This window comes from Schistocerca nitens, chromosome 7, assembly GCF_023898315.1.
Source record: "Schistocerca nitens isolate TAMUIC-IGC-003100 chromosome 7, iqSchNite1.1, whole genome shotgun sequence".
In the NCBI taxonomy this organism is placed as follows: Eukaryota; Metazoa; Arthropoda; class Insecta; order Orthoptera; family Acrididae; genus Schistocerca; species Schistocerca nitens.
The window spans coordinates 358,605,322-358,620,877 of NC_064620.1; the positions used below are offsets into that span (position 1 = coordinate 358,605,322).

At 37.8% G+C, this 15,556-nt stretch overlaps 1 protein-coding gene across 1 annotated transcript in view; it reads left to right on the top strand.

The window, feature by feature from the left end:
* LOC126194690 (xanthine dehydrogenase) overlaps positions 1–15,556 on the top strand; it is a 262,170-nt gene that overhangs the window by 205,831 nt on the left and 40,783 nt on the right. Inside the window, exons 18-21 of the mRNA XM_049932909.1 lie at positions 3,244–3,377; positions 9,632–9,806; positions 11,649–11,840; positions 12,001–12,146. Of these exons, the coding sequence (XP_049788866.1) occupies positions 3,244–3,377; positions 9,632–9,806; positions 11,649–11,840; positions 12,001–12,146 (647 nt within the window). The remainder of the gene's footprint in view (positions 1–3,243; positions 3,378–9,631; positions 9,807–11,648; positions 11,841–12,000; positions 12,147–15,556) is intronic.

Consider the following 15,556-nt stretch of genomic DNA (forward strand, 5'->3'; position numbering starts at 1 on the left):
AACCTAATCTTCTATCTGGTATGGGTTCGTCCATTGCCCCAGTTGTAGTGGTGGGTCTCAAACATCCCTTTTTGCCCTTTTCAACTGAACAGCCAGATGCTGTGGACTGATTTTTTTCTTGCAATAGGTCAATAATAGACGAGAGGTTTCTCACTGGGGTGAGAATCCTAAGGCTCAGCAGTAACTGCACAGGAGCAGACTTATGACTCTCATGTTTTGGCATGTTAAATGCAATCATCAACCAGGAGAGTATACAATGCCAGTTTTCCTGATCCTTACTATTGTAGGCTGACAGTGCTGTGCTCAAATTCTGGTTCAACCCTTTCCGCATATGAACATTTGGGATAGTAAGGCATTGTGGTTCTGTGCCTAATGCCCATGTCTGTGCGAAAATTTTAAAATCCATCTAAAGTAAAACATATTGCGTCATCACTTACAATGTATTTATGTGGCAGAGAAATGCTAAAAACTGTTTCTTTATTATGGGCAGCAGCTTGTGTTGTTACTGTTTTGGTGGGATAGTGCCAAGTGAAACTGGTGAACACATCAATATGGATTAATATGTATTGGTGTCTCATTTTAGATATTGGCAAAGGTTCCACATAATCAATGAAAAATTTTTGGAAATGATGATCAATTTGTGTAGGCTCCAACCACCCCACCTTGGTGTTTTGTGTGGGTATGGACAAAGCACAGATCTTACAACTACGTACTGATTTTAACTTCACCCTCTATCCCCTTCTAAATGAATTATATCAGATTGTCAGTCTAGTTTTAAAGACCCACAATTATCCACCCACCATGGAGTCATCAAAATAGTTAAATAAAAGCATAGCCAGTAGAAGAGAAAGTGTGCTGATACCCCTAGTTCACTGGAAAACTGGAACCACACATGAACTGATTCATTCATGAAATTTATCTCAGGCAATGAACATTATGTGGATATAATTAACTTACCTTGACGGACATCAGTTGTCAGCTAGTTTATACAGTTTCCAGCTAGCCTTGTATGTTTTTAAAGACTTCAGCTCCTTACAAATTTGGTTAACACTCACAAAAAACTGGCATTTCATACAGTGAAGAATCAGATAAGGAATTATGTCCATTACATGATCTTTGCAGCATTCAGATTTCAGTATTACAACACTAATGTGATTCGAACTTTTTTAAATATTCATAAAAAGTGTTGCCCCAGAAACTGTCTTCACAGAATTTCACTGTGATGATGTTTTTCATCTGGAGAAGAACGTTGAAGATGCCTTTTGATGGGTGCATGAGCAATGTCTTTCCTCCAGAAGAACTGTAATCTCTAATAGACACCAATAAACAGAATGGCATGTCAGATGAATTCCCATTTGGAAGGCACAAACGCATTAGGGATTTTGTGGTTGTTCTTGCTTGATGTGCCATGTAACCTGCCAGATGATAAACTAAACATTCTTTTTCTGAGGAGCTTCAAAGACACTCTGGCAAAAGTCCTGCATTAGTTTGAGCCTCTGTGAAGTTATGTGGAACACACAGCATTTTGAACTATGTCTTCCGGTTCCAGAATTCTATCTCTGTTCTTTTGCTGTAAATCTCTAGCTAACATCCACATCTGACTTATATATGAGGTCAAAGGAAATTCACATCTATGTTTGCAGTTTCCACCAGAAGACAATGAAAGTTTAACAGGGATGTAAATATGCTGTAACATGTGCAAGCTCAGAAGGTGTATTACTGACAGATAACCATTGCAATTCAGGGACCTTTTGATACTGAAATGATGTTCAAGTGGACCCTGATGAAATTTTGCTGTCAGTTCATAGCTGAAATCTCTTTTCTAAAAGTATTCATATATTCCTAAGGTACTTTCAGTCGTTACTCTTAGAGACACTATGTTGTTCATACATCTAGTGAATGATTCAATTCATTAACTGCCTTCAAATCCTGCCACTATCATTTCCCTGAAGCATTTAATTCCATTGGCTACTGAGTTACTGAATAACTGCAGAGCTAATCCTATGTTCATTTGTTGAAATGATATCATATCCAAGTAGGTCAAAGTTAACTTCTGACAAACTTTTAATCTGTCGAATTCTGGGGAATTATCTTGTTCATAAGCTATTATATGAAAATTGTAGTTGACGATCTCATCATTGATAAACACCTCAGCTTCATCACAAAAATTATTTCTTACACATTTTATTATATCAACAGCATCTCAAAGTATGCCACTAATTCTTAGACATCGTTGGACCTTTTTATTCAGTTGACTGCCATCAGAAGTGAATGCAATAATTCTTGTACTCACTGTCTCAAGATGGATAATTTCCTGAATCAATATCTGAGAGATGATGTCCCTAAGCAGAGGAACAAACATAGACACCAGAGTGTGATTTGCAAGTTTATTTTTACAATCAACTGGAGTAAATTCTCCTAAATTGACCAAAGCATCAACTTTCAGCAATGTGTAATTGAAATGCAGCTACCCTTGGTGTTTAACTTCATCAAAAATCAGCACATCTTGTGTTTGTTTTCATCCTGTTCTTCCCAAAAATAATTCTTAATTGCTTCCACAGCAAGCATATTGATTCCATATGAGTATCTGAGACCCTTTAATAAATTTTGGATATGTGTTTCAGAAGGAAGTGGCAACAATCCATGCTTCAGACAATGGCTGTACCCTTTGGGCAACTTAATTTTAAGAACACTGAACACAGCAACTCATACAGCACTACTCAGCCTCCATAGTAGAGAGAGAGACCGATCTCTGTCAACAAGTAACTAACTCTTCTCTCCTCACCATAGACAAGCCTTTTCACATTACACGACTGTTCAAACTCTCTGCTTCAGTGATGCTATTGCACATTGGTGCCAACCTTTGGCAAACTATTGTAGCACTGAAAGGGAGCTACTGGAAAAACGACCTAGACAAACTTTCAGAAATGAGAGGACATGTAGTACCAAAATCAAATGAAAGACGTGTGTAACAATTTTCTCTTGCATGAACTGGAGTGTTGAAGTCACCATTTCCTGTTTTGAGCACTTGATATCTTTCTTTTGCATCTTACTACTTTATATCTATCTCCAGCTTCTGATAAAGGAAGTGGTATTAAAGCACTTAAAGCTCAAGATACACAATTTTTTGTTAGTATTTTATAGTCCTGTTCTATGCCATTCCTGATTTATCCAGTGTAAGGAAACATGAAGCATTTTATGTCACATAGTGTTAATGGCAAATATTCTCTTATATAATTTTAGAAACTGGTTGCTGAGATGCTTGGCATACCATTTAACCGTGTAGTGTGCCGCGTCAAAAGGATTGGTGGAGGCTTTGGAGGAAAAGAATCCCGATCATCACTTGTAGCTCTCCCAGTTGCATTTGCAGCTTACAAGTAAGTATTAAAGGGTTCTACTTCTTTGCTATTATGACTGAAACACTAGCTATGTGCTGGATTTTAGGTGTTTAGCCTCTGATTTTTTTAAAATTCAAAAGCTAGTTGGCGGTGGTACTTTTTCATTAATGTGTTGTCAAACAACTTCAGTATAAATACTGTGATTTAGGTCCTCTAAATATAACGAAATTCATTTTAATCTTTGACTGGGAATGATTTTGGTGAAAATTTGTACTGTTTCGTAAGTTAGTGTTTGTAATTTCCTCCCCCGAGGGAAAGGTAGTCTGTCCACAATGGTGGATTGCTGTTGGTTACAAAACACTTGTGCAACCCATCTTAAACTACTACCCAAGTGTGTGGGGCCCATACTAGACCCAACTAACAGGAGACACTGAAGGTAAACAGAGAAGGACAACACAGAATTCCACAGGTTTGTTTGACTCTTGGGAGTAATGACTATGAAAAAAAACTTAGACTTGCAGATTCTGCAAGGATGGTGTCAACTAACAAAATTTCAGGAAATACTAATAAGTGAGGAATCAAGGAATACAACAGCTCCCTATGCAGCACTCCCATAAGCGTAGCAAAGATAAGATTTGGCTAATGACACTGTACATAGAGGATATGCAAATGAAATGTGAAGAAACACCAATATTTGGTACAACAGAAAGTATCCTCTGCTATGCACCTCAACCTTTTCTTTGTGGGGGGTGGGGGGAGGGGGTTAGTATGAACATAGATATAGATCTTCTAATTGATATGAAATGTGTTCCCACAAATAATCTGATCTGGCTTCTTGACAAAATTGGAAAGATATTTCTCATCATAGGAATTAAGTGTGTAGAAGCATCTTGAGAAATTTTCAAAAATTCTTTTTTCATCGCATGTTTGGGAATAATATAAAGCTGCCAATATTTTGGAATAAGAACTTGTAAACATGTGCACAAAAGATTCCTTGATTATTAAGCTACTTGCAGTAATGAGCACAAATAGCTTTTCATATTTTTATAGCTGTCCTTCTTTTGTATTTCTCTTCCAATTACATTGTAGATTTTCACATGTGTTTTACAAACTAAATCTAATGACTGAGTAAAAATCTCTCGGTGTACATGCCGCGTCAAATCAGGATAAAACTCCAAGCTTTCGACCACTACCTCCATGGTCGTCGTCAGGGCCTGACGACGACCATGGAGGTAGTGGTCGAAAGCTTGGAGTTTTATCCTGATTTGATGCGGCATGTACACCGAGAGATTTTTACTCAAGAAATACGTCGCGAAAGACTTCGTAGCCCTAAATCTAATGACTAATTAATTTTTGTTCTGTATTCATTGTTCATTATTTTATGTAGCTTCTTGACTAAATTCAAGGATTTATAAAAACAAATTCTTTCCTCCAAGAAAGTTAGTTAGTTAGATTCACGTTCCATGGATTATTTTTCATGATAAATTATATTGATGTGGTATGAGTCATGTGACATTCATGTCACAAATTAATTTGTAAATATGTCTATATGCTGAACATTTATAAAGAGTTATTCTTTTTTAATACTATACAGATGTGAGATAGCATTTCCTACCCATCACCTTTTACACATTACAATAACAAAAATCCTTCTAGGGAACAGAAAGAGTTGCCAAGGAGAAACTTTTTCTATTTGTTTTCCAATTTTACTTTGCTCTCTGTTAGACATTTTATATCTCCAGGGGAAGCGACCAAAGATATTAGGTGCAGCAGTGTGCACTCCTTATTGTGCTGAAGACAAGATTAATGTGGGGTAATAAACGTCATTTTTTCTTCTGGTATCATAATTACATACATTATTATTCCTCTTGAACTGCAGTGGGTTATTTACAACAAACTTCATGAGGGAATAAATGTACTGTGAAGTGATTGTCAGAATCCCAAGTCATTAAACAGATGTCTACAAGATGATCATGGATGAGCATCACATATTATTCTTTCAGCACTATGAAGACTTTTTTACTTGAAGATGAGTTACCCCAGAACATTATTCCATATGACTTTGAATGAAAATATGCAAAATATGTCAACTTACTGATTTGTCTCTGCCCAAGGTTTGCAATGTTTCTAAATGCAAAAGTGGCCAAAGTAAGTTGACTTTGGAGTTACAGAATGTTAATTTTTCCAATTTAATTTCTTATCAATATGGTCATCTAAAATTTTTGAAGTTTTCACCCTCTTTATCATTTACTCACCATGTGTTGCCCTTGTCATTGGTGTAATCCCAAGATATGCAGAACTGAACATGTTTTGTCTTTAAAATTGATAATGGGACCATTTGCAGGAAACCAGTCAGAGGAACCTTTAAGAACATTATTTACCATTCCTTCTGTTTCTGTATGTCTGAATTCTTTTGGTTAGATAGGACATTAACCATTGGCTGGCCAGACCACAAATCCCATAAAACTCCAATTTATCTAGCAGAAACTTTGATTTCCAGCCAAATTCCTTAGATAGGTTGGAGAAAATAACATCCAGCACTATTTTATTATTTAATGCTTGTAAAATTTGATGAGTGATCATGTAAATGACTTTATCAATAGACTAACTTTTCTGCTGAGTGCATTATTGTGAAGCCAGGTGGCAGCCCTAGCCAGGTGACAGACGACATGGGGAATTTGTTCAAAGATTTGGCATAGAGGATAAGATTATTATAGTAGGTGGAGCAGGAAACAGTCTGGCTAAGGACAGTAATTATCGCATTAGGGGTGACCTGGAAGAAATGGAAGTAGCAACCACACATACAAATGTAAATTTTGTGAAGGTCTTACAGTGCCACAACCATTCCTGTGTTAACACTGCTTGAGCCATATGAACACTGAGTGCAGATGGCTTCTGCTGACTGAATTGAAATCTCATCTGAATGCAGTGCCCAGCTTACACTTGAATGGGAGAAGTAGAAAGCTGTAATGAAAATGTAGTGACAAATGAGTGTTTGTGCCAGATAGGACTCAGACTTAGATTTCCTGCTTATAGTGAACTGTCACATCAACAATATGAGCATGTCTCCAGGTCTGGCTCAAATTATTATTGCTGTGGATGATACCAGCTTGGAATTCCAAACACTACTACCAAAGGTTCTTTCACAGGTTATGTGCAAATAACACCACTGGGAGAAGGAGTAGGTGGAACATCATTGCTTACAAAATGAATTAAATGTACTGAAATGAAACAAATGGGTCAGTGGTAATAAAATTGGTGAAGTTGCAAAGACATGAAATGATGTCAGTGCATATCATTTAGATATTCCAAATGTGCAGTGCAATAAATCTGGTATTGGATTCTTCTTACCCTCCATTGTGAAGGTGGTAGCTAGCATAGTTCAACTGTTGCCAGGTTTCTTTACTTTTAGAATTCTACACCGTCATCTAGTTAACCAAATACATTCTTATGACAATATTATTGAAATAATAAATTGCTACTCACCATGTAGTGCAGATGTAGAGTCGCAGACAGGTGCAACAGCAAGATGGCTAAGAAAGTAAGCTTTTGGCCAAATGGCCTTCTGAAGTAGAAAATACACACATATTCACCCAAATGCAACTCACACACACATGACCACTGTCTCTGGGCAGAGGTTAGACTCAGTATGTCCTTATGGAATACTGGAATAGGAAATACCAGAGCAGACAAACTTTTTAGCATTCTGTAAGTCTTTGCAGATAATATAGACACACACATCGTTAGGTCACATTGTTAGAAAATTGTTACAAAATGTAGGGAGACTTGGTGTTGGATCATCTGCACTTGGTGCAAAGATAGGCAGCTTATCTTTGATATAAATAAATATAGTTCTATATACGTAAAGGATGAAATGTATGATTATACAGTCAATTATTGTCTGTGACTGGAATCAGTCAAAACAATAAAGTATTTTGGATTATCTAGCTGGAGTGATTTAATGTTGACTGATCACATAAATATGTAAGGCAGATGTCAGACTAGGATTTATCAGTAGAAAGCTAAGGAAGTGTAATTACACTCAAAGAAGGCTAATTACAAACTCTATTCAAATCAGTTCTTTCATCTGAGACCTGTTCCATGTTGCCTTAATAGAAAAGAGAGAAGTGGTTCAAAGTAGAGTTGCATACTTCATCACAGGTTTGTTTAACCAAGGTGTCAGCATCATATAAATGGGAGAGTACTACAAGAAAGACATAATGTATTACAGAGAGCCGTGCTATCTAAATTCTGAGGCCCCATAGTCTAATATAAGTCAAGGAACTTGTTACTTCCTCCAAATCATGTGTCACATGATGATCATGAGGTAAAAATAAGAGAGATTTGTGTGTACCAGCTATTATATTTTCAACATACCTACCCCATACAGAGCAGTGAGGGGGAGGGGGGGGGGGGTAATGTTTCTAGCACACCACTTACCTTCTGCTACAAACCGTATGCTCAGTTGTGGAGTAATAATATACTTTTTTTTAACACATTCAACACAGGAAATTACAATACGGTTCTCATCTACTCAATAGTAATTGAAATAGACACCTATTTAATGGTGTGTAGCATTTAATTTCTCTGGTGTCAGTGGCAATACATTATGGCATGAACTCCATGAGACAGGGAAAGGCAATGTTAATTGTTGAGAACAATTCTCATGGAGAAATAGTGGTCTTGCTGAAAGTGCTTTAAAAATGGTTTACAAACAGTCTCAGCTGCAATAAAACATTCATTTCAGTAGTTAACCAGTTTTGGTCAGTGCATGACCATCCTCAGACCTTTATACAATAATGGTAGGTTTGGTGGTGAATAGAGCATCTTGCGAACAATTGGCATTCGTGGAGTCATAACACCTGTTCTGTTCACTGCTGCCACCTACCATCATGCCATCATGATATAAGCATCTGAGTATAGTCACATACTGACCAAAACCAGTAACCATTGAAATAAATATTTTATTGCGGTTGAGAATGTTCAAATCCATGATTAGTCGAGGTGATTAAATATCTGGGCATAACATTGCAAAGTGATATGAAGTTGAAACAAGCTCATGAGGACGACTATAGGAAAGGCTATTGGTTGACATTGCTTAAATGAGAGAGTTTTCAGAAAGTGTACCTCATCTATAGTGGAGACTGCATGTAGAACTCTAGGGCAACTCATTCTTGAGTACTGTTTGAGTGTTTGTGATACCCACCAGACTGAATTAAAGGAAGATATTGAGGCAATTCAGAGGCATGCAGCCAGGTTTGTTACTGGCAAGTTTGGTCAACATGCAGGTATTACAGAGATGCTTTGTGAATCTCAAATGGGAATCCCTGGAGGGATGACAATCTTCTTTTTCTGAAATAATATTGAGAGAATTTAGAGAACTGGCAACTGTAGCTGACAGCAGAACAATTCATCTACTGTCACTGTACATTTCGTGTTAAGGCTATGAAGATATGATAAGAGGGATTGGGGCTTGTATGGAGGCAAACTGACTGATTTTCTTCCCTCAATCCATTTAAGGTGGAACAGAAAAGGAAATTACTAATAGTGGTACAAGGTACCCTGTGCAAAGCTCTGTACAATGGGCTGTGGAACATGTATGTATCATGTATCTGTAGATGTGGATCCCCTCTCCCACTCTCATGACATGCTGATCTATTACATTCAGTGTTGTGATGGGAGTGCTTACTGTCTAACACACAACTGTGTCTAATTCAATTACTAACAACTGCATATAGTCTCCAAAAAAAATTAGGAAAGGATTGACTACTGCGCAGACACACACACATGAGAAACTGAACACTATGACTCAGCTTTTGAGCTTATGTCCTTAGAAGCACATAAATTTTGACACATCCATCTAAATGTATGCAAGTGCCAATAATGTGCATGCAGCTTGCCCCCCCCCCCCCCTTCCCCTGCTCCCCTCCAAACACACAAACTTTGCAGTAGTCAGTAATCCTAAAATTCTGAATCTGTAAATGAAAATTATTGTATCGACTTGTTGATACTTCTAAAATATGGGTTGTGAAATGGATTAAACACACCACTGCTTACCATGATTGTGTTCCTGTTTAAATTTTAGAGACATTGTGTCTCACAAGTATCAAGCCATTCCTATTCCATCTCACCCCCCCCCCCCCCCCAACCTGGCCCCCTCCACCTCCTCTTCTGATGAAGAAATTTTATTAACATTATTCTTGAAATATTATAGTGACAAAAGAATAAATTAAAATAAGAAGTAGATTAATGACAAATGAGCTAAATAAAATATAGTATTGTTATCTGTACAGATTAAACAGACCAGTGAGATGCATGCTGGATCGAGATGAAGACATGATTACTTCAGGGCAGAGACATCCTTTCTATGCAAAATACAAAGCTGGTTTTACAAAGGAAGGGAAAATAACAGCTCTTGATGTACAGCTATTCAGCAATGCAGGCTGTACAATAGATTTATCAGGACCTGTAAGTAATAGGAAATCAATAGTATATAAATACTTGACTTGCTTTAATCACAAGTAACAGCGATAAGAGCTTTTATCTGCAAGTTAAATACTTGAACGTGCTGCTCCTAAGTATCATAAACTGCTTTTATGATCACATATGGTATATTCCTTGTAGTCATACTAATACATTACTATCAGATTCTCTATGAATTTTTATTTTTGATATTCACTACCTCCCCCCCCCCCCCCATCCCCCCCTCTCCCTACCTCTCCTCCTCTTTTTTTACTGCAGTGTCCCATTTTGCTTAGCTTTTAAACTGTTTTTTTTTCATTAACACTTATAAACTGGTCTGCAATTGAAATCTTATTTGGTCATTCTTTGTATATCTATTACTGATTACTGGAGTAACCTATTGTTGTTTTTGCAACTTTGTCACTTTTTTATAGTTATTACTTTTTTCACTTTTGTTCTTTAAGAAGACTTTTTTGCTCTAACTATATCACTATATCATCACCACTACCTATGTTTCAACAGGAATGTCCTGATTTATTTGCTGTAATTTTGCAGACAGTTTTACCTATATGTTAGAAATATTTTATCTAAGTTGCCCTCTCCACATACTAAAATCAAATAATCATACTCTTAAAGTATGTATGTATTTTAACCATTATTGTGAAATTTTTTGCCTGAAATGCATTAATTTTTATCAGTGTGTATGGAAAACAAGTGGTAATTCTCCACATGGAACAAAACTACCTCTTTACCAATTGAGTTAAAATTTGTCATTTATCAGTTACTAGGAAAAAAATCAACAATAGCAAGTGGGCCTACTTTCAGAACTCTGGATCTGTGAATTATGATGAAGTAGAAGACTGGCAGCCAAGATGAATTAAAATGATCCCTAGTGCATTTTTAATGAAAGCAAAATCATAATACTGCAACAGAACTCTAAAATTTATATATACCTGTCAGTTTCCTCATGGGCGGTGTAGTGTTTCCTTTCCTCGGGGTTCTGCCGTGAAAAAATATAAAATAGAAAATCTGATTACGTTTTGAATTTTGATGGAATAAGTTACGGATAAGGCGGACTTCGTATTACTGATTGAGATCGTGCTGTAATTTGACCGTGCATGGCAGACCGGGTCGGCAACACTAGAAAAAGCGACTGTATGGAAATAGCATCAGAAACTAATTGAAATTTACCTTATAATCTTTTTAGAAATGCAGTACTAATTACAATATAGTCTTCATGGCTGTCCTAATTTCTCTTGTAGGACGACCCGTCTTTCACTTTTCTCCGTCTGTTGAAAACTTCTTCAAGTTGTCACTGTCATGATCAATTTACAATAACCATCTCGAATCACTATTGAAATAACTTCGTTTCGTAATATAGTTTTAATTTCCACTTAAAAGCATATTTAACACAGTGCCGAAAAATACACGTCTTTCGTATGAAGACAAGAGAGAGACAGAGTAATCAATTAGTTGTTAAAAACAAACACCTACGCAAAAGTAAAGATGAACAAAATTATTTATAAAAATCGGTTGCTGGTGCAGCGCTCTTCCGCATGCGCGATCGTAAATTATGTCTTTGTATTGGCGGAGGCGTGGTAGTCAAAGTACCATTACAGTGGTCTCTGTTGGAACTTGAAGCAAATTTAGTGTAAAAGTGACAGGAGGAAAACATCAGCAAGGATTTTGATATCTCATTTCATTTATATACTTATGTCATACTACTCATGAGGAAATTAAACACATTTGAAACAAAAAACATTTTGTTTATGTTCTGTTTTTTTCTTTGTATATGTCAGATGTCCAGCATTGGGGGAAAAAATGAAGCATTAATGTGCACTGTTTCAGGTAATGGAAAGAGCTATGCTACATATAGAAAATTCCTATAAGATACCAAATCTCCGTGTCTCTGGCACAGTTTGTAGGACAAATCTTCCATCCAATACAGCATTCCGTGGCTTTGGAGGACCACAAGCAATGTTTTTTGGAGAAACTATGATTAGACATGTGGCACACTTTCTGAAGAAGGATCCTCTTGAGGTAAAAATGAAGGCCAGAATTAAAATTAAAATTTTAATGTTGTGTCATCTTTCACTTTGATGACATTTATTTGAAACTTCTTGAGTGTGAGAAAATTTAATGTGGCAATTTATTTTGAGGTATAAATTAAGGAAATAACTGAGCAATTTTAAAATTTCAGGTATGTGCCATGAATTTGTATAATGAAGGAGAACGAACACACTTCTCTATGAAAATTGAGAACTGCACCATAAGGAGATGTTGGGATGAGTGTGTACAGAGAGCTGATTATGCAAATAGAAAGAGACAGGTGGAGATGTTTAATAGGTATATTTAACATTAGTTTATTGAAATAGTTATAATAAGTTCAAAATAAGAAATACAGCTTACTTGTCCAGCTTTATGTGAATCTCTGTGAGTGATATGAGAGTCCCTCTGAAAGCTTAGAAAAATGTTAAAGACTGCTTTTTAAAAAATTGCCTTCACATCTTCCCCCAAATTCTTGGTGAAGCTTCTATGGATCTCTCTGACAAGGCATCATGACTGGTTCACAGGATATTTTCTGGTGCACAGTATCATAAACACAGGTAGTTTCTCTCACTTTAGGTAAAGAAACAAATCACATATGACCAAAGCTAAAAATGGAAAATCCAGGATGGAGTATAACAATATTATGAAAATGGTAGTTGCACTCACCATGTAGTGGAGATGCTGAGTCACAGATATAAAAAAATTAAAAAAAGTCACAAAATAAGCTTTTGGCCAACAAGGCCTTTGTCAAAAATAGGTAACAGATGCACACACACACACACACACACACACACACACACACACACACATATGACTGCAGTCTCTGGCAGCTAAAGGCTTTTGTCAGAAATAGACAACAGTGACATACACCTTAGCTGCCAGTGACTGTGGTCTCGTGTGTGTTGTGTGCGTGTGTGTGTCTGTGTGTGTGTATGCATCTGTTACCTATTTTTGACAAAGGCCTTGTTGGCCAAAAGCTTATTTTGTGACAGTCTTTTTCTTGTGCCTATCTGCAACTCAGAACGGTGAGTAGCAATTATCCTTTTCATAATGTCATTATATGAACAAATCTGGGATTTAAAATGGATGTGGGTGCATTTAGATACAGGATGATGCAAAAAATAGTTGTGATTTGATCATTCTATTTGCATAAATATCGTCAAATTGTTTACATAATTTAAATGTATTTTATGTACCCATTATCTGTATCATAAAATGGTCTAAACAAAACTAAACAAACAATATTCCATGCAAGCAACTTCTCTGGTTTCATCTAAATAGCTTTGCAAAACTTGTTGTGTTCCATTACTTTTCTGCTATCCAGGGTGTGATTGTGTTGTTGCATCCACATGTTAACTTACAGTGAAGAAAGTAAGTTGATCAAAAAATGTTTTGCACCACCTACAGATCTATGGACCTATATGCTCAGATTGAAGGGAACAGTGAATGAATAAGTCTTATGGGGAAAGAACACCATATTGAAATAAAAACAAAACAATAACCAAAATAAAAGCAATCTTTTAGAAAGAGTACACATGTGAAATGAAAATCTGCAGCGGGGTAACATTCTGAGTGGCCCAAGCATGCTCAGTTTGGTTCTTACCAGTAGGTACTGTAATCTTTCCATTTGGTTAATTGGTTAGCTTCACGTTCCATGGGTTATTTTTCACAATAAATCGCAGTTAGGTTGAACAAGTCCTCTTTCATTTGCAGCACAAACTGCAAAACAAATATGGATGCTTGACACTTGTAGGGAGACAGGAGCAGCAGTTTTCAAATGTGGCACCAGCCCTTATGCCACCTTACATCACTCAGGCCCATAGCAGGCTGGAGCTGCAATGGGCTGCCCAACTCAGCTGCATCATTTTCGCCTTTTCTGATTGGTGCCACAGACTGCAATCATATACAGGGTGGAGAAAAATTGTGTCATGAAATTTTAACCCTGGATAGCTGATGCCAATAAGAACCGAAATTACTAATGTTGTGTAGGTCAACAATGCATAATTTTTAAACTATGGAAACTTCGCATCACATGCTCCAGTTGGCTGTGGGATTGTCCTGTTACCAGATTCTCTGGACAATGCATGACTGCAAATGCTTTGCCTGCTGGCGATCTTGATTTATCCGAGGTGGCCTGCACGCTTGATGGTAGCGTGCCAGCCTTCCACCCTGGGGGCAAATCTGCCGGGGTCCCGACACATCCATTGTAGTTTCATGATAAGACTTACCGGGAACAAACTCATCAACAGCTGTTAGTTCACATACAGACAGTCTTTTACAAATTGTGTTGACACTGAAAAGGGCCTTTTTTGTAGTTAGGACATTGTTTACTAAAAGCAGGTGGTCGAACTGGCAACCCTCTGATGTGACACAAGTTTGGCAATGTCAAACAGTGTTTTCCGAAACTCTTTCAAAGATTCCTGGCATTGCCCTGATGTGATTGGCTGCATGTTGAATGTGGTCCATTAATTCCTCTTCATTTCTGGGTGGTTCACATCTGGGTGGGTGAATAGAACCTTGAAGAATCCTCACAATAATGCCAGTGGCATAAGGTCTGGTGACTGTGGGGGGCATGTCCTATGAGCACCTCTGCCAATTGCCCAGCCATTGAAGAGTTCATTTAAATATCCGTGCACAGCACAACTGTTATGTGCGGGCACCCCATCATACTGCAACCACATGCATAGATATATGTCCAGGGGAACATCTTCCAGCAGGCCGGGTAGAATTTCTTGCAGAAAGTGAAGGTAATTTGTCCTGCTAAGCTGAGGAGGTAGATGGTCTGGCCCAATCAGATGGTCACCCACAATGCCTGCCCAGATATTGAGCGAAAATTGTTCCTGGTGTCCATGGATGTATGTGATGTGAGGATTCTCCTTTCCCAGTAATGAACATTTCGAATGCTGTAAAGGCCATCCCACTGGGAGGTGCCCTCATCAGTAAACAACACAATGGCGAGGAAGTGGGGATCTTGTGCAGCATGTCACAGAAACCACTGCAAAACCCTAGCCTGTGTTCATAGTCTGCCACAGGATTTAGGTCTTGGACAGCGTGGAAACTAAATGGATGCTGGCCATCATCCCTCAAAACCTCCCAGACTAACTGATGAGTGACTCCCATGGTGTGTGCAACTGCTTGAGTACTTGTTGCAGGAGCTTCCTCAAGGCACTTGAGAACAGTCCCTTCAAATGCAGCATCCCATCGTGTTTGAGGTCTTCCAGCATCACTATGATATCCCACTAACAAGCCTATTGTGCCAAGTTGCTGGTGAATTACTGTAAATGTTTGCAGCTGTGGGTGGGGTCTTGCTGGGTACCATTCCTTATACAACTGTTGAGCTTCATGCGTGTTAGCATCAGCTAGTCCATAAACAAAAACTGTATTTCGTTTTTTTCAAACGAGTACTGAGCCACCATGCTTCCTGTAGGACTAAATCGCAGGTGATGTGTGTGTGCTCCAAAGCAAAGCTTACGTGTGAATGCCTCTGGTGTGAGGTGTAAACAAATAGCAAGACCTATTCGACACATATGTGTATCATGTTGGGGCAGTGACGGGGCACGGGATGTTTGTATGTGTGAACTGACAGCCATAGCACTGCCCGTCAAATGACAAACAGCAACAGGGCAATCCTACGAACAAACAGAGTGTGTGGCACCAAGTTTCCATAGTTTAAAAATGGCATGTTGTCAACCTACACAACATTAGTA